Below are 25,257 nucleotides of genomic sequence, written 5' to 3'. Positions count from 1 at the left end.
CGCGGCTGTGGTGCCCGCTTGCTTTCTGAGAGGGAGGGGAGGCAGGCGGAACGCGGAAGAGCGGGCAGAGGCCACCCGGCCCTGGCCCATGGGTGCCAAGGCCACTCTGTCCCATCCGAAGTCCCCAAGCCCCGTGCAGTGCGCGGGGCACACGCTGTCCAACGCTGGGCTCTGGCCTCTCCCGTCGGTGCCACAGGGGGGCACCGCTTAGCACAGCAGGCGGCTGTGGGCAGGGGGCCGCAGGGAGGGGCTGGAGGCCGCGGTGCAGAGTCGAAAACGCTGGATCCCCGGCCCACCGAGTGAGGCCAGGGACCGAACCCGCATCCTCATGGATACTAGTCGGATTCGTTTCTGCTGCGCCATGACGGGAACTCCGTGGTTGTACATTTTTCATGTATTAAATGCCATTGAATTGTTTGCTGTAAAAAGGTTACTTTTATGTTCTATGAATTTTACCTCCATAAATCATCTCCTTAAAAGAAAGGAAGGGAGTTCCCACTGTGGCCCAACAGGATTGGGAGTGTCTCTGCAGCACCAAGACACAGGCTCAATCCCCGGCCCAGCACAGTGGGTTAAAGGATCCAGCGTTGCCACAGCTTCCGTGTGGGTCACACCCGGGGTTTGGCTCTGACTCCTGGCCCAGAAACGTCCATGTGCTGCAGGGTGGCCAAAAAATAAAAAATGACAAAGAAGGAAGAAAGAAAAGAAAGGACTGGCAGTGTTGGCACTCCCGAGAGGTTCTCGCAGGTTGTGGGATCGTCCCCAGACAGCAGGACAGGTCTCGGGGCCTGTGGGTCTCCAGGAGCACCTCTTGCTCCCCCAAAGCCTCGGGGTCCCCTCGCAGCAAGGAGGACCACACCATTTCATGTCTAAACTGGGCACGCTGGGAGCCCTGCGGTGGGGGCAGCCGCGGCCACAGAGGCTCCGTCCAAACCTTCCCCGACCCTCAGCAGAAGCACTGGCAGGGATTCCCTGGGGCCCCAGGGCGCCCACCGCAGGCTGAAGGGGCGTCGGAGGCACCCCCACTGCCCACCAGCCGCCCTCCACCTGCTGCCCTCGCCCTGGACCCCCCAGCCTGCCAGGCCTGCCTCCACACGCTTCCCAGGACACAGCCCCCCAGGCAGCTGCGGGCTGCACCGCGGCCTCTGGGATCCCTCACGTCGGAGCTTCGCTGTGTCTGCAGGAGATCAAAGTCAAGCGAGGCTCTCAGGAGGCCTCATCCAACGTGACGGGGTCCTAGCACGAAGAGGCGTGCCAGACGCCGGCACGCACGGAGGGGCGGTGTGAACACACGGGAGAGGCCAGCCACCTGCCAGCCCAGGTGGGTGACCGTGCCGGATCCCAGCCTTCCAGACCCCAGAGTGGGGAGAAGCCAGTTTCCATTGAGCCACCAGGTCTGTGGCACTTGTTTGGCCGCCCTAGCAGAGGCACAGGCTGGGTCATACCTCCCAGTGCCAAGGGCACCCCTCGGGGCTCCACCCCAGGAGCTCAGGGTGTCACACCCCAGGGACCCGGAGACATGACCCTCTTGCCCTCACAGCTGCTCCTGGTGGGGGGCTGGTTGGGGGCGCCGTCCTTGGCACCTCAGGGTGGGGCGCTGTGCTGCAGCGCCGGCCGACAGAAACGGGATGGAAGCCCTGTGTGCGGTTTCAACTGTCAGCAGCCGCATTAAAAAGTAATCAGAGGAGCTTCCATTGTGGCTCAGTGGTCAATGAACCCAACTAGCATCCATGAGGACGCAGGTTCACTCCCTGGCCTCGCTCAGTGAGTTAAGGACCCGGCGTTGCCGTGAGCTGCGGTGCGGGTCGCAGTCAAGGCTCGGATCCTGCGTGGCTGTGGCTGCAGTGTAGACCAGCGGCTGCAGCTCCGATTCAACCCCGAGCCTGGGAACCTCCATGTGCCGCACATGCAGCTCTAAGAAAGAAAAAGAAAAGTGAAAAGAGACGGGTGACGTTTATTTTAAGAATGCGTCTTTGTTAATCCAACATACCCCAAGTGTTGTCACTGTGGCAGGTAACTGACACAAGAATCAACGCCATGAAGCTCTGCCATCTGTCTGCGGGCGGCTCTGGGCCACCCCCTCCCCTGTGGGGCTCCCAGGTGTGGTTTCGGATCGAGTCACTGGCCTGTGCTGGGATCCCTGAGCGCACGGGTGAGGAGGTCAGCTCCGGGGCGAAGCAGCGTCCCAGGCTGGCGGGCATCCTTTGGCGGAGCCTCACGGTTCGGAGCCTCACGGTTCGCACGAGTCTTTCAAAGCCTAAAGGTCCTGCAGGGGAGAGTCCTGACCCACGGCAGCTTCCCAAACCCCTGGACCTCTCCCCCAACACCCTCGGGACACAGTGGTTCTGGGCCTCCGCCTGCCCCGGGATCAAGCCGGACCGCATTGCTTAGGTTTCTGGTTGCAACACTTTGGCAGAATAAACCTTAACCCGCTGAGCCACCAGGGAACTCCCGGAAATGTTATTTATATGTGACACAACAGATGGCACACGTGAAGGGCCTCAGGGTTGGATTTTTTTCACACAACCTTGGACGTGGGGTCCATTCCTGAACGACGCAGCACATGATGCGTTATCTATACTTATTACGAGTCTATGGTTTTGTACAGATTCGTGGTATTTACGACAAATCTCTACACAGGCACACCTCTGAGATCTTGTGGGTGCAGTGCTGGACCCCAAAATAAAATGAATATCACGATCAAGGAAGTCACACCAACAGTTTGGTTTCCCAAACTGGTTTATGTAAACGTAAACGTTTATGTTTATGTTTGCTTTATGTAAACCTAAAAGTTAGGTTTACACTAGACGGTTGCCTATTAAGCGTGTCATAGCCTGAGAACACCATATGCCATGGGGCAGCCAAAAAAGAAAAGAAAGCCTAAATATAGAACTACTGTATCATCCAGCAAGCCCACTCCCGGGCATATACCCAGACAAAACTACAATTCAAAAAGATACAGGGACCCGTATGTTCCTTGCAGCCCTATTCACAATAGCCAAGACATGGAAACAACCTCAATGGCTATGATGGTTGAATGGATTAAGAAGATGTGCTATCTATACACAAGGGAATACTACTCAGCCATAAAAAAGGACAAAATAATGCCACTGAAAGCAACACGGCTGCAACTAGAGATTCTTATACTAAGCGAGTCAGAAAAAGACAAATACCATATGATATCATTTAAATGTGGAATCTAAAATATAACACAGGGAGTTCCCATCATGGCTCAGTGGTTAACGAAACCGACTGCAAACCATGAGGTTGAGGGTTCGATTCTTGGCCTTGCTCAGTGGTTAAGGATCCGGCGTTGCCGTGCGCTGTGGTATAGGTCGCAGACGCGCCTCGGATCCGGCATTGCTCTGGCTCTGGCGTAGGCCAGCGGCCACAGCTCCGATTCGACCCCTAGCCTGGGAACCTCCATATGCTGCGGGAGCAGCCCAAGAAATGGCAAAAAGACAAAACAAACAAACAAACAAACAAATAAATAAAATAAAATATGACACAAATGAACCCATCTGCAAAAAAAAAACAAAACCAGACTCACAGACATAGAGAATGGACTTGTGGTTGCCAAGAGTGGAGCAGGGGAGAGGGGTGGACAGGGGGTTTGGGGCTGGTAGATGCAAACCACTGCATAGAGAAGGGTGAGCCGTCAGGTCCTCCCGCACAGTACGGGAACCGTTTCCAGTCTCCTGGGGCAGACTCGGATGGAAAAGAGCATGAAAAAGACCGTGTACACATGTACACACACAGTGTGTGTGTGTGTTGTAACTGGGTCACTGCTGTACAGCAGAAATCGGCACGACGTTGTAAATCAACTACACGTTAAAAAATTTTAAAACAAGATAAAAAATAAGAAACGAGCCTCAGAAAATGTGTGATCTGAGTCGATTTCTCACGTTCCAGCGACCATTTCCTTACCTGAAATAAAGGAGAGAGGGGTTCCCATGAATCCACCTAGTGTCCACGAAGACACAGGTTCGGTCCCTGGCTTCGTGCAGAGGGCCGAAGATCCGGCGTGGCTGGGGTGTGGGTGTAGATGCAGCTGTGGCTCCTACGTGGCCGGGCCTGCGGTGGAGGCCGGCAGCTGCAGCTCCGATTCGACCCCTGGCCGGGGAACCTCCATATGCCACAGGTGTGGCCCTAGAAGGACCACAAACAGACAAACAAACACAGTACGCAAAGGAAAGAAAAGGACCCAGCCCTGAAGCGTCGTTCTCCGTGGCCACGCCGGGCGAGGGCCCTCCCCAGTGGCCAGTGGCCAGTGGGTGCAGGATGGTGCCGCGTGCAGTCCCTCTTTATTCAACAGCCACACTCGCCGGCCTCCATGAGATCCCCGAGCACAGAGCTTGAAAACCACGGTTGCCCACTAAGCGCCACTCGGGGGGGATTCGTGGAGCACCTGCCGTGTTGCACCGACCCCACCACCCCCGGGTGGGCAGGCTGCGGTCTCAGGGGATGCAGGGAGCCGAACGCTCTTCTCTGGCTGTGCTGGTGCCAGGTTCTGACGGAGGCTGGGCGCTTCCAGACGCCAGCGGGCCTGGGAGGAGCCACCGGCGGGGCCAAGGCTTGGAGGCGGCTCTCTGCTCCCCCCTGCTGGCAGCACCCCGCAAGCGTCCCCTTAGGCAAACAGGTGTTCCCCACGGGACTTGCAGCGGGCCAGGTGAGGCCAGGTGAGGTTCCACTGTTCACAGTTCACGTCTGCACCCCATCTAACGCTCAGCCTGCAGCAGGGCCATCATCCCATTTCACAGGTGAGGAAGGTGAAGCGCAAAGGAGCAGATGGCTTCTTAAGTTCACCCACTTGAGCCAGAGCCGCGTGACTCCCCAGCCAGTGTTCTCACAACCACTCGAGGGGCCATCTCCCCTAGAGGCCTGGGAGGGCCTGCGGGGCCTCCAGTGCTCAGCCCTGTCACTTTCCAGACGGGGGAACCGATGCTGAGGGAGGCACTTGCCAAGGTCACTTTGCCAGGTGTCAACACGCAGCCAGGCTGGCACCTGGCAAGCTGCACGTGTCGGAGTTCTTCCAGGCTCCACCCCAGCCCTTCCCAACCCCAGGCCTCGGTCCGCCAGGCCTCCACGTCCACACTGTGACCTGTCACCACCGAGGCTTAGGACTCGGGCCCTCCTGTCCTATTGGCCCCCATGGCTGAGGCGAGCAGGGCACCTGTGCTGTGCGGGAGTGCAGACGGCCCTGGCAGCAGGAGAGCCAGGTCCTGCCCCCACAGGGTCATATGCGTTCAGCTCTCCCCACCGGTCTGGCCCCAGCAGCCTTGCCACTCTCCCAGGGGACCCGGGGCCACCTCCTGGGCTCCCGGCTCTGGCTCGCACCCTGCCCAACAGCCTCTGGGAGGTGAAACTGGTGATATTGTTCCTGGCAGAAGAGCCCCTGAAAGCGTCCCTTGCTCTTCGAGGTCAAGCGCAAACCCCCTGGCGGGGCCCGTGGAGCCCGGCGACGCATGCCCACCGGCTCCCACGCAGGCCCACTATCCGGCGGTTTCTGGCTTTTGCCACTACAGAAGCTTCTTTGCTTCAGCCACAAATCCTCCGCCTTTCCATCTCTGCCTCCATCCCCCCGACCTCCCAGGTGGGATCCAGGCCTTGTGAGGCGCCCTTATGGTGCCCCCCCCCGCACAGCTGTGGGGTGTCCACGCTCCCAGGGGCAGAAGCTGAGCCTGTCCCACGGCCGTGGTCCCAGCTCCTCCTGGTGCCTGGTGTGCAGTGGGGCCTCCTCAGCAAACGTCCATGTCCAGTTTGGGGAAGGAGGGCCCCCAGGCTTCTCCGGGGCCGCGGCAGCTGCGGGGTCGCAGCAGCTGCGGGGTCACAGGGCAGGTCTTGCTGGGCTCCCTACTTCAGCTCCATTGCTTATCACCTTGGACGGTTAGTTCTTTGTTCATTGATTAAAAAAAGAAAGTTCTCTAAGATCTGCTAGATGCCAGCTCTGTTTCCAGATGCCAGAGATGAGACAGAGCCGTGCCCAGGCGAACAGGAACGCTGACGGAGGTGACAGTTATTAAGCCTGTCCGGGTCGGAGCTGGGTCTGGATACGGGCTTCCTCCTGCAAGGCTCTCCAGGGGGCCGGAATGGCTCTGATGGTGCCAGCCTTACACCCCTGGTCTGCACCCTCACGGAGGCACCTCCCTCCCCTCCCCTGGGGCCTGGCCACACACTGGCAAGCACCCTGGATGCCCACGGACAGGTGCCCCGACGCAGGGGCCAATGCAAGGTGCCACAGTACAAATGCTAACACACAGCTCTCTGCACCTCTGGGCCTGCTTCCTCCCCAAGGAACGGACCCCCAGCCCTTGCTCCCCGACCACCCAGTCCCCTTCGGCCCCACTGCCTCCTCCGGGAGCCCTCCGCCAGCTCCTTCCCCGATGAGCCTCTAACTCGCTTTTTGCCTGGACTCTCAGCCAGCCCCGTCTCACAGGCCGAGAGGGACAGGCCCCTCGCGTGGCCCCAGCCTCAGCTCCTAGGACTGAGGGTGTGTGTCGGGGGCTGAGCAGGGCACCCGGCACGGAGCAGACCTGCCCCGCAAACGTCCACAAAGCACACTTCGGCCTGAGGCCGGGGGCGCGGGCTCACGCCCAAAGGTCACCACCCGGCCTTTGCCCACTCTGAGATAGCTCCCCAACCCCAGGGCTCCTTGGAGAACTGCCTGGCTGGCCCGTCACCAGAAGAGAGCCAGCTGCACCATCTAGGAGGCTGGAGACGCCGAGTGGGTCCCTGCCCGCCTCCCAGCAGGGCGCCCGCTGTCTGGTCCAGCACCGTCCAGGGGAAACATCACACCCGCCACGTAGGGAATTTTAAACTCCCTAGCGGCTACATTTTAAAAAGGAGGCAGATGAAGGCGGCTTTAATAAAGCATTTACTTAACCCAGTCTGTCCCCAACGGCATCATTTCAACAGGTAACAGCAGCCCACCAGTGGCACAGTTGCCATCCTTGGCCCTGCGGCGAGCACTCTGCCCTTGGTGTGGACCAGCTGCCTGGCACGCACTCCGTGGCAGCACCCCCGCCCCCGGAAGGCTCCGGCCAGCAGGGAGGCTGGCCGCCACCACACTGGACACAAGGTGACAACGGCCATCATGATCAAAGGACAGCCAGGTTCTCCAGCTCGGCCTCTGCCCACTGACCCAGCAAGTGTGCAGCTGTGTCCTGTGTGCTCCAGGTGATGTGACCACGGCTTGGCTGGAGGAACTACGACTCTGCCCTGGGAAAGAGCTGCTGATGTGAGCCCACCTAGGGGGCGGCAAGGAGGTGGTGACGTGTATCCAGCCTCCAAGTGTGAGCCAGGAGATGGACAGGGAGAAGGCAGAGAGAGGAGCGGACGTGGCAGGCAGAGGGCAGGGGCCTAAGCACGCACGAGGATGGCTGGCATGGCCATGCACCCCCGAGGCACAGCCCCCGCGTCCCCGTGTCCCTCACGGTCCCAGCACAGGCAGCACCCACGCTCTCTCTCCGCCCCCAATTGTCCAGGTACTCAGCCTGCTGAAACAGCAAGCTGATGAGGCCAAGGAAGGTGACAGAGGGCAGAGAGCATCTGGGGAGCAGGCTGGGTCTTAAAGCAGCCGCTCTGTGACTCAGAGCCCTGCCTCCATGGCCCAGAGGCCTTGACGGCTCGGCCGTGGACCCAGGATCCGCCCTGAACATGAGGCTACCGAGGGCTGAGGATCTGAGGGGGGGGTCTCCACGCAGAGCCTTAGCAGGAGCAGAGGGGGGGGACGCCCCAAGGCCCTTGCAGGTCTTTGCCCATCGGCTTTTCTTAGATTCCCCTTGTGGGAGTTGCCACCAGGCTGCCTCTTTAATGCCGCGCTGGGGGTCCAGAGGTCTCGACCTTGCCTGGGGCAAGCTGCTTTCAGGGGTCTTCAGGTTAGAGCCCACCAGGGCTGAGCAAAGGGCTTCTGGGTTCACCAGAGGGGAAAGTGGGCTGGAGCTCTTGCCCTCAACTCCAAGTGGAGGTGCCAGCCCTGAGCCTGGGAGCGCCAGCGCCCTCCCCCGGCGGGAGGGGGCCTTGGTGGTGGAGAGGGTGGGGGTGGGTGGGTCGGGCGGGGGGTTTGTTAAGGGTTGCTCTTGCGGTGTCTCTCTCTGCAGAGCGATCTGTTGGGACAAAGTCACTGCAAAACACAGGGAGCACCAAGAAGAAGGGGCCCAGGCGGCGGGGCCCAGGCTGCGTTCTACAGAGCTTACGAACACTGTGTTCAAACAGGCGGGGAATTCGATTTCTGCAAGGCAAATGTTAGCTTAGAGTGGCCACGTCAGATAGGCTGAGACTCCCCCCGCCCGCCTGGGGCTCTGACAGCGTGGCTGCTCCCTTGCCAGCGTCACAGCAAACAAACACAAGAAGCGCACTGCTTCCTTCTTCCAGAGCTGCTAGGTCCCACCTGTGACCACGGTGCCCTCCCACCTCCGCCAGGCCAAAGCCCAGCAGCAAGTGGCTGCTGGGAGCACAGCGGCTGGGCCATGAGCAACTGGACAGGCACCCTGAGCCCCCTTCCTGCCCTCCAGGAGGAGCAGGGGCACGGGGCTCTTCCCTGGCCTTGCCAGGCAGGTGGCAGGTGAGTGGGCCGGGTCAGGCTGGTTCACTTACCTTTGCCCACTAGGAGAGTGAGGGTGCAAACAGCAGCACCCCCCTTCCCTAAAGTCCTCTTGGGGAGCGCTCAGATGGTGCCTCTGGGTGGCCGCCAGAAACGGGGAACAAACAGGAGGCTGAGGCCCAGCAGCCTAGCCTATCGCTCGGCACCTCGGGGGTTCGCCCTCGTTTTCAGCACTAATATCCATTCAACAACGGTTGGGGAAAACCACATAAAGTCCCTGGCTTCCGTCTACGGGGCGTCTCTGTGCACAGAGGGAACCGCTGCCCACTGGCACAAGAGTCAGGGGCCCCGAGGGGGCTTAGGGCAGACAAAAGCGGGGTGGGAGACTGCGTGGCTAGCGCGTTGTGGTGGCGGGGCGGGAGGGGAAGTAAGGGCCGGAGGGCGCGCGTTCCCGAAGGTAAGGGCCCAGCCAGGCGGGGGCACGTGCGGGCTGCGGGCGACTGGACGACCCCCGAAGCGGGAGCCTGAGCGGGCAGCGGGGCTTCGGCGGGGGCCTGGGGGCTGGGGGCCTGCGGCCAAGGGGCCGGCGGCGGCGGCGGCGTCTGACCCTTCTAGGGTCCTGTACGGAGTAAACGAGCACTGCTTCCCCGGAGCTACGCGTTTACGGAGACTAACTTCCCGGGCAGGACTGGAACCCCCAGCCGCAGGTGGCCGTAACCAGGCAACCCGCAGGCCGCTGCAAGGCGCGCACGCGCACTCGCCCTGCGCAGGGGCGCCCGACGCAGGCGCGGTACCCTTCCGCCCGTCTCCCTGGCTTCGGGAGGCCAACGGCAGAATGGGAGCAATGCGCCTGCGCCAGGGCGCCACAGGGCTTCTCGGCTCAGCCAGTAGCCGCCGATCCCGGCGGGTGCACCTGCTGGCCTCGGTCGTTCAAGGCTGATTCTTCCCATGGGTCGTCTTGAAAAACCCCGACTCGTCTCACATCCTAAGACGAGAAGAGACTGAGAGAAAGGACTGGCGTGAGTAGGCCGACCTCCCAAGGCGCTTCTGGTGCGCCCGGCCGGGCAGGTGGGCGAGGGGCGGGGCCGACGGGGTGGGTGAGGAAGGGCTGGACGCAAGCGTGGGGCGGGGCCAGGGGCGGGGCGATGAAGAGCCGGTAGCAGGGGGCCCGGGGGCGGGGCGTTCTCCAGGGGCGGGGCGAGCGGGCGGGGCGCACGCTGACGTCGCGGCCGGACACGTCGGCGGCGCGGCGGCCGCGGCGACCGGAGCCGGATGTGCCAAGATGGCTGCTGCGGCTGCCGTGTCTGCGCTCGTTTCAACCGTCGGGTCGTCTTCCGCCGGTGGCTCCTGAGGGGCCGGCGCCGGGAGTCGCCGAGGGGCCGGGCGGGAGCCGGCGGGAGCCCCGGCCGCTCTGCGGCGCTCGGGTGAGGGCCGGGGTCGGGGCGGAGGGAGGCGGCCGGGTCGGGCCCAGCCCCGAGCGCCCAGCGCGTCTCCGGGGAGCCGCCGGGGGTGGGACGGGGGCGCCGAGGGTCCCGCTGGGCCTGCGGGTCGGGGGTGGGGGCGGGAGAACGCCTTCGTTGCCCGCCCCGGTCAGGCTGACGTGGCCTCACCTGTACGGCCTGCCGGGTCCGCTGCGTTGACCCTGGTCTCGGCCGTGGTGGCCTCGGTGTGGGGTTGGGTTGGAATGGCTGGAGGAAAGAAAAGCCACACCTGCAGCATTCGGGGAATTCCTTTAACAGTTTTGCGGGTCCTTTGGTTCGAAGGTTCTGAAGTCGTTTTGTGCTCATTGGTTGAAAGATTCGCCGGCCCCGAGGAAGGTTTACATTTGAACCAAGGAAGAGCCTAGTTGCCGGCTCTCGGTCGTCTCGTGGCGCGGTGACCAAGATGTTGCAAGGGGGGGTCGAGAGCGCCTGTGTGTGATATCGAGGGGTGGAGGAGTGGGCATCACTTCCCGAAAGGGCTAGCGCAGAGCGTCTGGACAGGACACAGCCATTTAAAATCAGTTTCCCTTGCTTTACCTGTAACGCTTTAAATGGTTTGGCCGATGGGAGTAAGCTGCTTTTAAGGATTTTGTCTTGAATACCCATGGTGCAGGTGTTAACCAGCGAGGTATTTCCCACCCCTGGCTGGATATGGCAGGAAGCAAACTGAGTCACAGAAGTTGTTCCTAGGGTGGTGGTTTTGCAAGTTTCAGCACAGCCAGTCTGCCTGTGGTCTTTTCCCTTCCGCCTTTCTTAGGGTTCCGGGGGCTGTTATCTTACAAAGATACTGCAAGAGGCCAAAAAACAAACAAACAAGTGAAAAGCAGTCTTCGTAACTCATTCACCCTTAACGGCAGTTCCTACAGTAAGTCTCAGAATTGTCCTGCGGATTTTCTTCAGGGTAGTGTGTCAATTTTAATAGGGTTCTTTCTTCTCTGAGCATCTTTGCTGAGCGTCCCATTGCTTCTTGGCACTCCTGTTGGTTTACACTCTTCCGCTTGAGGCGGCGGCTTTGGGAGAAGAGTGTGCCCTGAGTATCTCAGTTCGGTAGCCAGGAATGACATTGAAACAGGGTGTGCTCATTTCCCATGGATCCAAGGCATTTTAATTGAAGAGCTGGGTTTATGAATAATGCATGTTTAGGAAGATCAGCTGGTTGCTTTGAAACAGTTGCCTTTTTTTTTTTTTTTTGCCACACCAGTGGCATGCAGAAGTTCCTAGGCCAGGGATCAAACCTGTACCACAGCTGTACCAGCGCTGCAGCCTCCTTAACCCATTGAGCCATGAGGGAGCTCCACAGTCTGTCTTTTTAAAAGGTAGATGACTTGAGCCTACAGATCAACTGACCGGACAGAATAAAAAATTTTTTTTTCTTTTTAGGGCCGAACCTGTTGCACATGGAGATTTGCAGGCTAGGGGTCAAATCGGAGCTGTAGCTGCCAACCTGCACCACAGCCACAGCAGCGCCAGATCCAAGCCACGCCTGCCACCTACACCACAGCTCACGGCAATCCTGGATCCTTAACGCACTAAGCGGGGCCAGAGATCAAACCTGCGTCCTCATGGATGCTAGTCAGGTTCATTACCACTGAGCCACGACGGAACTCCCAGAAAAGACTTTTAAGAAAGTTGCTGCATGGGAAGCATTTCAGTGTTTTGTGAAATTTAGATTCTGATACGATTTCTGGTGACCAGCCATGGGGGATTAGGGCCTTCCTGAATCCACAGTAAATAGAATTTCGTGAGATTAAACCCAGCGGGGACTTTAGAAGTCAGCATTTTCGTCCGCTCTCTTTGGGGTGCAGGAGGCGTGGTGTGCCTGGTGCCTGAGCCACTGGCTCTCACCTGGGGCATAGATCTGCTAGCCCGTGCTCTGCTTCAGTTTTGTTTTAATACATGCTGCTCAGGATGGTTGAGGGTCTTCTGTTGAAGCTGCTGTATGCAGAGGAAGTCACATCCTGTAAGGTGTCCTGGCTGCCTCTGTCCCACCCTCGGCCCACCAAAGCTGGGCTGGGAACGTTCTTAGTTTGAAAATGACGCCGCGGGGGAGGTCCCGTCGGGTCGCAGTGGTTAACGAATCCGACCAGGAACCGTGAGGTTGCTGGCTCGATCCCTGCCCTTGCTCAGTGGGTTAAGGATCTGGCGTTGCTGTGAGCCGTGGTGTAGGTTGCAGACATGGCTCGGATCCCGCGTGGCTGTGGCTCTGGTGTCGGCCGGCGGCTACAGCTCCAATTGGACCCCTACCCTGGGAACCTCCATATGCCGAGGGTGCAGCCCTAGAAAAGACAAAAATAAAATAAAATGACAACCCAGGGGTTCCGTTGTGGCCCAGTGCATTAAGCAGCTGTCGCTGCTGTGGCTCAGGCCGCTGCTGTGGCTTGGGTTCGAGCCCCAGCCGGGGAACTTTCACATAGGCTGCAGGCACCATCCCCTCCCGCCCCCCCACCCAAAAAAAACAGCTTAGAGCCAAATAAAGTCTCTGCTATTCTTCCTAATACATTTAATTCCATTAAGTTTGAGTGAGTTTCAAAGTGCTCGTCAGTCAGAAAGGATTGCCTGGTGGCCTGGTACGTGCGAGCGTGTGCCACGAGCGTGTGCCGGCAGCAGTGGGGACAAGTCACTAGACCCGTAGGACGGGTTTCCCTATCAGAATAGGCGCTTTCATGTGAAAATAGCTTCCCGTAATATACATTCACCCACCTTTTTCTTTTATCTGAACATCAGAGGTCTCCAAGGACAAAAGCAGAGGTCGTCTGCCAAAATGTGAGGATGACACTTGGGTCCCTCCTTTTTTTCCCCCCTGGGGTTACCTTCTTTCTGTGATGGGCTCGACTCAGCCCACTTGTGACGCTGACACCGGGAGAAGGACTGACAGCCTGAAGAGGACTTTGCAGAGCGGCTGTATTTGCGTTTTTGTCTTAAAAGTACAGGTTAACTGTTCAAGATTAAGCTCAGTGTGTATTTTTAAAAAACAAACAGCAGGAGGAACTAGGAACCGTGAGGTTGCGGTTTCGATCCATGGCCTCGCTCAGTGGGTTAAGAATCTGGCATTGCTGTGGCTGTGGTGCAGGCCGGCAGCTGTACCTCCGATTCGACCCCTAGCCCGGGAGCCTCCATATGCTGCCGGTGCGGCCCTAAAAAGAAAAAAAAAAAACAAAAAAACTGCACGGAAGGTTTCTGCTCTTTTCTTTGTCATAAAGGGTTTGTGGGCACTCTGCCTTTGTCATTGACAGTTTTTGAATCAAGTCAGTTGATCAGATTTAAAGCAGCTTTAAGATTACTCAGGATTTTCGTTCCAAGCATGGTTGTGACAGCTCCAGTGGTCAGAGACAACTTGTTTTGCTAGTGGTGTCAACCGGTCACAGAGCAGAAAGAGCTGCTTCGCGTGGCGGGTAAAAGGCTGGTGGGGAGTGAATTTCAGTGTTTGGCAGCTGACATTCGTCTGTGCTTTAGAGAAACAGGAGCGGCAGGTTTAAGTTTTGTTTTCGAGAGTTAGAATTGTGTCGAAAGCATGGTGCGCAGTTTTAGCAGAGGACGTGGCTCTTTCGGGCCTGGCGATAATTTGCAGGAGGCGTGGAGGAGCTCTCTACCTGGTGGGCGGCGTCAGCTTCTGCTTCGTCCCTGCCAGCTGGGCGAGGGCGTCATGGAGGCGGGGTGGGCCCTTAGCGGGGTGATGTAACTGGCGCTCCGAGAGGGGCAGCGACTCGTCTCGAGTCCCTGGGCAAGCTCAGGGTCCCGTCTGGCGTTCTCGCGCTGAGCTCCCAGGACGGGCGCAGCTCCCAGGGAGCGGGGCTGGGAGGTGGGTCCTCCGGGACGTGGGTGACGCAGAGCCGTTTTCAGCCCTCTCTCTTCCTCTGCCTGATCACAGCCAGGGCTTTGAATCTAGAGATTTCATGCTAATTTTTTCTCTTTTTTTTCAGTTCCAACTAAGGAAACCTTGAATCCCGCTCCCTTCCTTCCGTGAGCAGCGTCTAACCCTGCAAGGGCTCAGCCATGCAGCCGCCGCCCCAGGCTCTCCCTTCGGGCGTGGTCGGGCCGCCTCCCGCTGGGAGCCCGCAGAGCTCGCTGTGGTCTAGCAGCCCGTACAGGAGACAGGCCGGCAGTAACGCCCCAGTGGCCCCGATACCTCGCCCGCCGCAGCCGGTGACGGATCCCTTTGCCTTCAGTAGGCAGGCGCTCCAGAGTCCATCGCCGGGCAGTTCGTTGAAAAGCAGCCTGCCCGCTTTGCAAGGCCCAGCCCAGCCGGCGTTTCTTCAGCGCACTGGCCTGCCCATGCCTCCCACGAATGTCGGGGGGAGCGCCCAGGGACCCTGCGAGCCTCTGCCAGGGCCTCTGTCACAGCCCAGGGCGGATGCCAGCCCGTTTGCTGGTGTGTCGACCCCCTCAGCACCGCCTGGGCCCGAGAGGAACAGGAGTGCCGAGGCCGCGCCAGGCCTGGATCCAGAAGTTCAGGCACTGCCGTACCTTCCGCAGTACATTCCAGGGGCGGCGCCCGGCAGTCCCCCTGGGGGCCGTCCCCAGGGCAGCCTGCCCCGGCCCGACGCCCCCCTCAGTAGGCCGGGCCTGCACGATGGGGCCAGGGCCCTAGCTGCCTCCCCTCTTTTCCCTCAGCCGTGTCAGCAGATGCCAGGGCAGTGGGGGCCGGGGCAGGGAGGCCCTCCGCCTGCGGGTCAGCATTACCGGCCCTGCCCGGAAGGACCTGTTCAGAATGCGGTGCCCCACACCTCCAGTGTCGCCCCCTTTCCTGGCCCACCCAGCCTGCGTCAGGGTCCTGGCCACGGGCAGCCCAGCCTCCTGGCGTCTCTACCGGGACCGTCGCCTGGTGACGGAAGAAACGACGCAGCCTTGCTGCATGGTGGACGCCGTACAGCAAATAGCTTTGATCCCGAGGATGCGTTCGGGCAGACTTCCGGAGCCGGGAATGCTTGGGCGAGCCAGGCCTTCTGGTCCAGTCCAGGCCGGAGAAAAGAAGAGCAGCTGCCAGACCTCGCGCTTGTTAATCCTCTCGCTCAGGGAAATAGCCCAGAAAGCCGTCTGCACTCGCCGCTGGGGGCCGGGCGCGGCTGGGCCCTGCCAGAAGCAGGCTCGGGAGCCCTCCCCAGGTTTCTCAGAGGCCGAGAGACAGAGAACGAAGAGAACCTCTCATCCGCACCAGCAGGCTCTGCTGGTCAGTCCGACGTGGACGGCGTCTCCCCGGGCCCGGGCCACATGGCAGGGGGAGGTGGTTACCAGGCCTTTCGAGGAGGCGCCCACAGCGAGCCCGCACCGCAGGGAGGAGACGCGAAGCCCTACTTTGCTCAGTCCGCCAGTATCCGCCACGATGACCCGGCTCCTAAAGATGCCACTGCTGCTGCCGCCACTGAATTATGGGGCGACACAGCGTGTGCGGGGACTCGGAGTGCGGGCAGCTCACAGTATGAGAACGTGGAGAACTTGGAGTTCGTTCAGAACCAAGAGGTCCCGCCCAGTGAGCCCCCGAGCCTGGACCCTTCCTCCCCGAGTGATCAGCCCAGGTACGGGCCCCCTCCCGGGCCGGCCGTCCCGAGGTTCAGTGCTGGGGGCCACGCTGGAGGCGGCAGCCCAAACCTCGAGGCCCTGGATGCTGTGGCGCGTCCTGTGCGGTCTGACAGCGTGTCCTCCAGTTACAGCAGCAAGAGCCACCGGGGTCCTCCAGGGGTGGCCAGGCCCCCGGACGCAGGGGGCACCTTCATTCAGCAGGAGGTCGGGAAACCTGAAGATGAGGCGCCAGGGAGGTTTTTTAAGCAAATCGATTCCTCTCCTGTCGGAGGCGAGGCAGATGGGACCACGGTGAGCCAGAGCTACCGCAGCAGCCTGCCCCAGCCCTCGACCCCGAGCCCCCCGAAACCTACGGGAACCTTTCAGACGAGTGCAAATAGTTCTTTTGAGCCAGTGAAATCCCACCTGGTCGGAATAAAGCCGGTCGAGGCAGATCGTGCCAACGTGGTGGGTGAAGTGAGGGGGCCCCGCGCCCACCTGAAGCAGCACCGACTGGCCGCTGCGGCGCCCGCCGCCTCCCCCGGCAACCTGGAGCAGCCGCCCGACAACCTGGAGACCCTCTTCCTGCCGCCGCCGGGCCACGCACCGCCCCTCCCCGCGCCTGCGGAAGCCGGCCCGGGGCCTCTGCGCGCCGGGGCGCTGCCCCCGGAGCCTGCGCTTCCAACACCCGAGAAAAGGCCCTCGACCAGGGCCCAGGGCGCCGTGAAGTGCGAGAGCCCAGCGACGACTCTCTGGGCCCAGAACGAGCTGCCGGATTTTGGGGGCAATGTCCTTCTGGCCCCCGCGGCTCCTGCGCTTCAGGTCCCCGCAAAGCCCCAGCCCTCCGAGGTGATCCAGCCCCCGGATGAGGGGGCGTCCGGGCCGCAGTCCCGGCAGCCCGGCCCCGGCCCCGGCGTGCAGAGTGGGGCCGGCATCGGTGCTTCTGAGAACCTGGAGAACCCTCCGCAGCTGGGCGCCGACGAGGCCCTCCCGGCCCAGGCGGGTCCCGCGTACGCCAGTCTGCTGTCCGCCCCGCCCGCCGAGGCTTTGCAGCATCAGCCGGTCCTGATCGCCCAGCCCGATCGCAGCTACAGTCTGGCTCAGCCCATTAATTTCTCTGTGTCCTTGTCGGGTCCTCCCGAGAGGCCTCAGCCCTGGAGGGACCCTGTGGCGGGAGACAAGCCCACAGCCGGCAGCCGGGCTCTGGGGGGCGATCCTGGAGAGCGGGCCCCTCTGTCTGGGGCGCCAGCCGGCACGCTTGTCTGCTCGCCCCTGCCTAACCAGCTCGCCCAGAGTCACTTCCCACAGGGGCCTGGTGCCTCTGAAACAGCGTCTCATCAGCCTGCTCACGCGCTGGTTCAGCCACCGTCTCATCTGTTTCCAAAGACCACGCTCGCAGAAAGTCCCAAGGTTCCTCCCGCGGAGACCCTCCTGCCCGAGGCAGCGGACGGTCCCGCCGGCAGCACCGGCGTGATGTTGGTGCCGCCTGCAGACAGCGCCTCGGTGTCTGAGAGTCACAAGGCGGGCCCCGCCGGGGGTCGGGGGGGCGCTCCAGGGGCCCTCGACTCTCCCCTTGGTCGGCCTCTGGACGCCCCCCTGGGCGCGTACAGCCCCGCCCTGCCCGATGGCCCTGCTTCTTGTCAGCAAAGTGGCGCCGGTCATCCCAGGCCGCCCGGGCCGGGGCCACGCAGCCCAGACCACTTCTACCAGCAGGTGACCTTGGACGCCCCCTCACAGCCTCCAAATCCAGGGAGCCCACCGGCGCTTGGGCAGCCCCCAAACCCGGCCCGGCCACTTGCGAGTCCGGCTCCGGCCGACGTGGGCCCGCAGCCGCCGCCGCCGCCCCGGCCGCCTCGCTCCTCCAGCGCATCCGTCGTGTCCAGCAGCTCGAGCCAGGCGGCTGCCCGCTCAGACCCGCAGTGGCTGCTGCCTCCGCCCCCAGACTTGACGTCGCACTACTACTTCCAGTCGCTGTACGAGGGCTTCCCGCCCCCGTACGCCTGCCCCTACCCGCTGGATCTTGGCGCAGCCCCCCACTACCAGGTAGGGTCCGGCGCTCGGGCCAGCGGGCCCCTGGCCAACAGTCTCTTCCCCCTGTGCCACGCTCCTCGGCAGGGCTTTTTGGTCGTCCCGGAGGTGACCCGGCTCCCGCCACTGTCACACTCATTCTGCTGGGCACGGCCCTTCTCGGAGCCCACGCTGCGTTTGCCTGGCTTAGGGTCCTTGGTTTCCCGTCACACCTCTTGGCACTCAGCAGGCCCGGCGTCCTGGGTCACCTGCTCTGGGAAATGGGGACGGCCTCTTGCATCGTCACTGTGGCTCTGACATCAGAAAACCTGAGAAACACCCGTCTTCCGTTCTTCCTCCAGAGTAGAGCTCGCCAGGGCCAGGGCCAGGGTTGGGGCGTAACCCCAGCGAGATGGCCGGCGGGTGGAATCCCAGCGGCGTCCTCCCGGCACGGGGTGGTGCCAGCCCAGAGCGGGGCCCACCGTGCCTCCCGCAAGGTTCTCTCTCGCCCTTCCCCTGCGACGCGGGCCCCCGGGCGCTCGATAACATTGCGTGTGATCCTGCATCGGCGCGGAAAGCATGGGCCAGGCGGCCACACGTGGTCACGGCTTCTCTCCCTCCCCAGTCCTGGCCCAGCATCCCCTATGGTAGCCGAGGCGGCGGGCTGGTGCTCGGAGCGCACAGGGCGGCCGCGTGCAGGCCCTGCAGTCGGGAGGCTGAGGGCCAGCGCTGTCGTGGGTGGGCTTTGGGCAGCCTGTGTGTGTGTGTGTGTGTGTCAGCAGGTCCAGAAGGAAGCCCAGGGGTTTTTCCGTGGGGGGAAGGGAGGCACTGCTCAGAGCCCAGGGGGTGCCAGCAGGGCACAGTGGGTGGGAGGGCACCCGGAATCCAGCCGGCACCCGGCATCTCTGGGGTAGTGGGCAGTTTCTCTCTGGGTCACCGCAGGTCCCGTAGTGGGCACGCCTGGGTCCATTTTACACGAGCCCATCCTCCGCCAGGTGGCAGGAAAGTCGGGCGCTGAGATGGGCAAGACTGATGCTGGCTCGTGCCTGGGTCGCCCCATCTCTGCTTCAGGTCCCGGCGTGGCCACTCCTCAGGGCCGTGGCGGGTCATTGGTCAAAGCCTCCCCAGCCTAAGATGTGACCTCTTCAAGGCGCTCAGGCCCCGTCCTGGGGCGTGCTCGTCCTTTCTCGCTCGCCCGAGCACCTGAAATGGGACCCAGGCTTGTGGGGTCAGGGCGCCTGCACGGGGAGACCTCAGGGTGGCTGCTGCCTGCCTGCGGTTGTGGGTGTCACCATGCAGCTGTGGCCGGGGTGGTCGTGGACAGTGGCGTCGGCAGCATTGCGTTCCTGTCCTGGCGTGAGCTGGCCCTTGGCGTCTGATGAAGTCACCCTTCTTTCAGCAGGACCTCTACAGCCTCTACGATCCCCGGTACAGGGCCTATGACAGTGCCGCCTACGCCGAGAGCTACCGCTACCCCGAGCCCGAGCGGCCCAGCTCCCGGGCCAGCCACTGCTCCGACCGGCCAGCTGCCAGGTGATGGGGATTTGGGTTGCTGGCGCTGGTGGTGGCTTAGTGAGTGGAAGAAGATCGCATTTGTAAAGAACTACACCAACTTTTTCATTTTTTTCTTTAAATATTTTTTCAGGGTCGAACCAGCAGCACGTGGAGGTTCACAGGCTAGGGGTCAAATCGGAGCTACAGCTGCCGGTCTGCGCCACAGCCACAGCAAGGGGGCTTCTGAGCAGCGTCGGTGACCTACACCCTAGCTCATGGCAACGCTAGATCCTTAACCCACTGAGCAAGGCCAGGGATCGAACCTGCGTCCTCGTGGATCCGAGTGGGGTTCGTTTCTGCTGAGTCACGACAGGAACTCCCAATTATGCAAAGATTTTAAACACATGTTTATGCCTTGTCAGCGTGGACTGGTGGTGCGATGTGTTTCAGTTGGAACCCAGCGGCCTGCTGCACAGTCTCGGCCGTGTGGTCAGCTAGCGTTGGGTCAGGCCGGGCGCTGTGTGGGGCTCCTCCTGGCCCAGGTTGCTGTCGCCGCTGCAAGTTTGCTGGCAGAACCTTCAGGGTCCTTAGAGGCCCCCTTGGCATGCGCAGCCCCATCCCCGCGCCTGGCGATGGAGGTGCCCTGGTTCCTGGGCAGGGGCACGGGGCCAGCCCGAGGGTGCTGAGCCGGGGAGCCCAGCCTCTCTCCCGGCACCGCCGCCTCTGCCCTGCTTCTCTCCCCCACTCCGAGCTTTGCAGTCCCAACAGGGATTTTGAAGGCGCCTTGGCACCGTGCCTTCGGCTGAGTGAGGATGGAAGCCGGTCGGAGTCCCACCACCCAGAGCTGCGGCAGGGCTGGGCGGGAGGCTGGGCACGTACCCAGAGCCAGAAGCTGCTCGGCTTCACCGCCTTCCAGAGCTCACACTCGGCTCCTGGTCCCCAGGGTGGGCTTAACTGCAAGGGCACGTGGTCCTCCGACTGCCCCAGTCATAGGGAAGGTCAGGCTCTGCCCCCGGGGCGCCTTCGCCCGGTCAGCCTCGCGCCCCCCTCCCTGGTTCCACGGGACCCTTGGGCCCAGGAGGAGCTCAGCGCTCTGGGTGCTTCATGTGAGGGACTCCTGTGTGTCCCCTGGGAGTGAGGCTGGGGTCCCTGCAGGAATTAGGATTCAGGGACAGCAGCAGGTGTTTTCTGGAAGCCCTGAGAGGCCAAGGCAGGTGGAGGGAGTTGCTGGGGCGCACCTGCCCTTCTGGTTTCCGCACCTCCCACCTGCAGGTCACCGTGGCAGCTCACGCGAGAGACCGAGGCGCTGCAGCCAGCTCAGGCTCTCATGGTGGTCTTGTTCCCTCTCTCGGCGGCCTCACCGCTGACTTGGGACAGCTCTGGAGCAGCCTGTCTTCTTTGCTGCCCGTGCCGTGGATGGGTGGGCGTGCCTCTTTCGTGCCTGGCGTGACTCCCTGTAGGAACCACGGGGTGGGGCACATGCCCGTGCCGGCAGTTGCGTCTTTCCCGGTGGGAGCGGGGCCTGCTGTGTGCAGCCCCCCAGAGCGTTTCCGGAAGCTCCAGGTGCTATGTGCAGGCGGGGGTGCCCAGGTGCCCCCAAGGCCTTCGGCCCAGCGGGGGCCCCGAGGCTCCTGCGTGTGTGTATGCGTGCATGTGCACGCGCGCGTGAACCGAACAGAAAACAACGCCCTGAGGTCCTTCCGAGGGTCTTACTGTCCTGAAGGCCTGTGCTGGCCGTCAGGCCAAGTTCTGCTTTTTCTGTAGTGAGAGCAGCACTGGGTCCGTGAGGCCGGCGCTGTTCCATCAGCTCTGAGGGACGCGGGGCCTCGCCGCGCTCTGAGCACACACGGCGCGAGGCCTGCGTGCGGCGGGCAAGTGACGCCTGGATTTGGTAGCGCAGTGCTTTGGGCTTGTGCAGGCGGGATCAGACTCGGGAGCGCCTGCTGAGCGCTGGCTTTTGTAGGACAACGCTGAGCACACGGAAGAGGGCTGGCTCTCTTATGTTGACCAGCACTCAAACGGGTGTTTTAACCGGGAGGTTTTCACTCGCCCTGTGTCGGGGACTCCCACCGTGCTGTCGGTGTTACTGGCTTGGCTCTTCCGATGACAGCCTCGCCACGACTGGGCTGCTTCGTGAACACCTGTTGCTCTGGGTGCGACGTGAATTGAGTGGTGTCGTGTCACCCTTTGAGAAACAGGTGGTTGATGTGTCTTGTGACAGCACTCTGTGTTCTTCCAGGCAGGCGTATCCTGAAGGGCACTATCATTCCAAAGGCGGCTGGAGCAGTCAGAGCGCCTACTATGCAAACTATTACTCGCGCCAGTACGACTACGGAGGTACGCTCAGAATCGTAAGCGGTCACGCGCCAGCAGCCGCGCGTTCGGACCTCGAGCGCGGCCGGGCGCAGAGCAGGCCCTGCGGGGTGTCTTAGGAAGCTGTGCCTTTGAGTAGGCCCGGGGTCTTTATCCCAGAGCCGCACTGAGTCTGATCTGGACGCGATGGCATCGCTGTTTTTCAGTGAGGAACGTTATGCCTCGGGTGAGGCATTAACGTGCCTTTGTCGTTGTCGTAGTTTTGGTTGGTTTTCTAGCAGAGCGTGATTGTCGGTAGTTCTAGATGGGTTTTGTCCTGACGTGGCATTTAAAGTGATCAAATTCAATTAAACGAGGGACTGGCTGCTCACTGCCCCAGCCCTGAGTGACGTGCCCACGTGTGGCCGGGCCCCTCGCTGCCCCGGCTGCCGCCCGTCAGGCTGTGTGTGTGTGTGTCTTGGTGCGTGTCCCCTGAGCAGCCCTGCGGGTCCCCTGGCCTGGTGGTGACCAGGGCAGGGTCCGGAGCCCGTAGCGCCTCAGTGTCCTGACACGGCCCCCACTTCACCTCCCACGGCCTCTTCCTCCCCTTTCATGTTTGCACTGCTCACGTGTAAATGCCGCACCTGCTGACCCAAAGTGGTATATCAGTTTTATTTATAATGCTAATGTGCCTTCTTAAAGGAATCTCAGTTTGGGGAGTTCCCATGTGGCACAGTGGGTTAAGGACCTGGCATTGTCACCCTGTGGCTCGGGTTTGATCCCTGGCCTCCGCCAAGGGTGTGGCCAAAACAAGACCCAAAAAAAGGTGACTTTAGTTTGGAGAGTATTACTTTGTTTCTTTTTTGGCCACGCCTGCAGCATGTGGAAGTTCCTAGGCCAGAGATCAAATCTGTACCATGGCAGCAACCTGAGTATTTGGGGGGGCTTTGGTTTGTTTTTTGTTTGTTTATTTGTTCGTTTACTTTTTTGGCTGCTCCACTGCATAGGGAGTTCTGGGGCCAAGGATTAGATGCAGCCCGTGCTGCAGCTGTGGCAATGCCAGATCCTTTAACCCACTCTGCCGGGCTGGGGATCGAACCTGTGTCCTGGTGCTACAGAGTCGCTGCCAATTGCCAAACCTCTTGTGTCACATTGGGAACCCTGGCCTTCTTATAACTCTGGACTGTATTAGAAGAGCTATGAGCAAAATTGATAGCCATGGGGTTAACCTTTGAAAAGTCGCTCTGGATAATTGAGTAAAGATGTCTTTTAGCAGTTTTTTTCTCTTAAAAACACGTGTATTGAGAGAAAACCAGCCTGTGGCCATTGGGTGTCATAGTACAGGCGAGCTCAAGCCAGGTCCTCTGTCTCACACCCATTTCCTGGGGTCCTCCTGATTTTGGGGGGGACGGAGGTTCCTGTTGGGTTCTGGGGTGTCCCTTGCGTGTTGTATGGACCCAGGCACCTCTTGCTTGCAGACCCAGGCCGCTGGGATCGGTACCACTACGGCCCCCGGGTCCGGGATCCCCGCACCTACGACCGGAGGTATTGGTACGAAGCCGAGTACGAGGCCTACAGGAGAGAAAACCATGCTTATGGTGACAGGTTGGTGACGTGCCTACTGGCAGTGGGCTGCTCGGAAGGAGGTCAGAGCTGTGCCTGTCTTTGTAGCGCGTTCCAGCTCCAGCCGGGTCTGGTTCTGGCTCCGGTCACGGCCAGGGGCGGCAGGGGGACCCCGGCGGCTCTCTCTGGGGGCTGTGGGAGGCCCCGCCGCAGGAGATCACCTCGCCCCCCTTCCCCCTCGGGGGAGGGGGGGGGCGCGGCCGGTGGCGTCTTCCTCTGTGTCTCAAGGCGGGGTCTGAGCTGGGGCCTGGGCCGCGGAGCCCCCGCTCGAGGGCGGGCCCTGACTCGGGGCAGCGGGCGCGTGGCGGGGCGCGGGGACCCAGGGTCTCACCCAGACTGGGCTCCGCGCCTGCTCGCTGCTCCCCAGGCCCGAGAAGTACGACGACCACTGGAGGTACGACCCCCGCTTTGCCGGCAGCTTCGACGACGAGCCCGAGCCCCCCCGGGACCCATACGGGGAGGAGGCGGACCGGCGCAGCGCCCACAGCGAGCCCTCGGCGCCCAGCCTGCGCAGCCGCCGCAGCAGCTTCAGCTCCCACTCCCACCAGAGCCAGGTCTACAGGGCCCATGACGCGGCCGCCGGGCCCTACGAGGCGCCGCCTCCGCCCGGCTCCTTCCACGGCGACTATGCCTACGGCACCTACGGCGGCCCGGGCTTCCCCGAGTTCGGCTACGCCGCCGACGCCACCTGGCCCTCGGTGGAAGCAGGTGTGTGCTGAGGCCGGGGCCCTGGGGGCCGAGCCTCGCCGGGGCGCTTGCCAAGCCTGTGGAAGAAGGGGCTGGGTGCTGGCGGCCTGGCCGCGGCCTCCCCCAGAGCAGGGACGCGGTGTCCCAGCGCCTGGGCCGAGCGTGTCCTTCGGGCTGCAGCTTGGCCTGCGGGCCTGAGAGCCGCCCGGCCTGGGCCGCACGTCATCGCAGCTGGACCCTGCTGGCGGCTCCCTGCCAAGGTCTCGGGCAGGGCCGGTACCCGCACGGGTCGGCGGGGTTCGGAATCTCAGGGAACCTCTCATGCCCCTCGAGAGACGTCCTCGGCACACTCGTCACACGCGTCGCAGCCTCCTGTCCGCTCTGAGATGCGGCATCAGCCGAGGTTCTCAAGGGGCCGTGCGAGGCTAAGTGTGATGGGCCTTCTCAAGGACGCCCCTTTGAGCCGAGACCTCGCCTGCGGAGTCCTCGCGCGGCTCGGCGGGTGGGGGATCCTGCGCCGTCACTGCAGCCGCTCAAGCGGCTGCTGCGGCGCAGGCCTGTTCCCTGGAGCGGGCACTTCCGTTCGAACCATGGGGCGCTTCTGTCTGGCGCGCTTCTGTCTTGGTCGTCTGTGTTGCTGCTCTGACCTCACGCGCTGGAGCGGAGCCGGGCTCTGGGCCCTGGGCACCAGCACGTGGGCGCTGCGTCCCTGACGTGTGCGTGTGCGGCGGTTTTTAAAGGATGGTTTCCTTGCAGAGAGCGCTTCCCGGCTCTGACAGGGGCTCTCTGATGCTGGTCTCCTCTTTCGCGGGATGCTGCACTGTTGCTGACTCGGTCCGAAGTCAGTTCGTCGTGATGCATCTGTGATTCCAGCTGCACGGGGCGGGGGGGGGGAGGGCTCGAAGTCTAAGCTGCTGGTTTAGTTCAGAAGCGTTGACACATGACGAGCTGATGGTTTGTTTTTCGCTGTGTTTAACCGTAGCTCCGTCAAGACCAACTTCCCCTGAGAAGTTCTCGGTGCCTCATGTCTGTGCCAGGTTTGGTCCGGGGGGCCAGCTTCTTAAAGTGATTCCAAACCTGCCTTCAGAAGGCCAGCCTGCCCTGGTCGAAATTCACAGCATGGAGGTGAGTCCTCGGCTCGCCGTTCAGCCCCGGCCCGGCTTTGGTCTGTCATCTTCAACTTGCGGAGCCGGTGACTGACCTTGGGAAAGGCTTATGTCCCTGAGTCTCCAGTTAGCGTGAGGTTTCTGCTCCGTCACCTCCAGCTCCTCCCAGAAGCTGGCATTTTTAAGAATCTGCTTTGGGAGTTCCCGTTGTGGCTCAGTGGGTTAAGAACCCAACGTAGTGTCCGTGAGGATGCGGGTTTGATCCCTGGCCTCCCTCCGTGGGTTAAAGATCCAGCGTTGTTGCGAGCTACAGCGCAGATCGGCGTTGCTGGGGCTGTGGTGTAGGCCGGCAGCTGCAGCTCTGATTCCACCCTGAGCCCGGAAACTTCCATAGGCTGCAGGTACAGCTGCTAAAAAAAAAAAAAAGGGAAGAAGCAGCAGCTGCTCTGGGTGCTGTGTTAGACTAAGTTCTGTGGGGTGTTCGCTTTCCGTCTCCTGGAGTTTCTAGTTTGGAGGCAGGACTGCCTTC

General features: G+C 61.6%; 1 protein-coding gene across 11 annotated transcripts in view; it reads left to right on the top strand.

The window, feature by feature from the left end:
* Nucleotides 1–8,360: 8,360 nt before the first annotated feature.
* SEC16A (SEC16 homolog A, endoplasmic reticulum export factor) overlaps nucleotides 8,361–25,257 on the top strand; it is a 32,289-nt gene continuing 15,392 nt past the window's right edge. For 5 of the 11 annotated variants that reach the window (XM_047768959.1, XM_047768958.1, XM_047768957.1 and 2 more), the window contains exons 1-7: nucleotides 9,797–9,966; nucleotides 13,944–17,562; nucleotides 18,926–19,059; nucleotides 21,260–21,357; nucleotides 22,791–22,917; nucleotides 23,303–23,643; nucleotides 24,605–24,747. In XM_047768959.1, coding sequence (XP_047624915.1) covers nucleotides 14,017–17,562; nucleotides 18,926–19,059; nucleotides 21,260–21,357; nucleotides 22,791–22,917; nucleotides 23,303–23,643; nucleotides 24,605–24,747 — 4,389 coding nt within the window. In that variant the 5' untranslated portion in view covers nucleotides 9,797–9,966; nucleotides 13,944–14,016. Of the gene's footprint in view, nucleotides 8,564–9,377; nucleotides 9,562–9,587; nucleotides 9,611–9,795; nucleotides 9,967–13,943; nucleotides 17,563–18,925; nucleotides 19,060–21,259; nucleotides 21,358–22,790; nucleotides 22,918–23,302; nucleotides 23,644–24,604; nucleotides 24,748–25,257 lie in introns of those variants that run through there. The other 6 variants (XM_047768955.1, XM_047768948.1, XM_047768949.1 and 3 more) reach the window with 5 other exon arrangements.

This window comes from Phacochoerus africanus, chromosome 2 (genome assembly GCF_016906955.1).
Source record: "Phacochoerus africanus isolate WHEZ1 chromosome 2, ROS_Pafr_v1, whole genome shotgun sequence".
Classification (NCBI taxonomy): Eukaryota; Metazoa; Chordata; class Mammalia; order Artiodactyla; family Suidae; genus Phacochoerus; species Phacochoerus africanus.
This window is presented reverse-complemented; position numbering and strand designations above follow the sequence as displayed.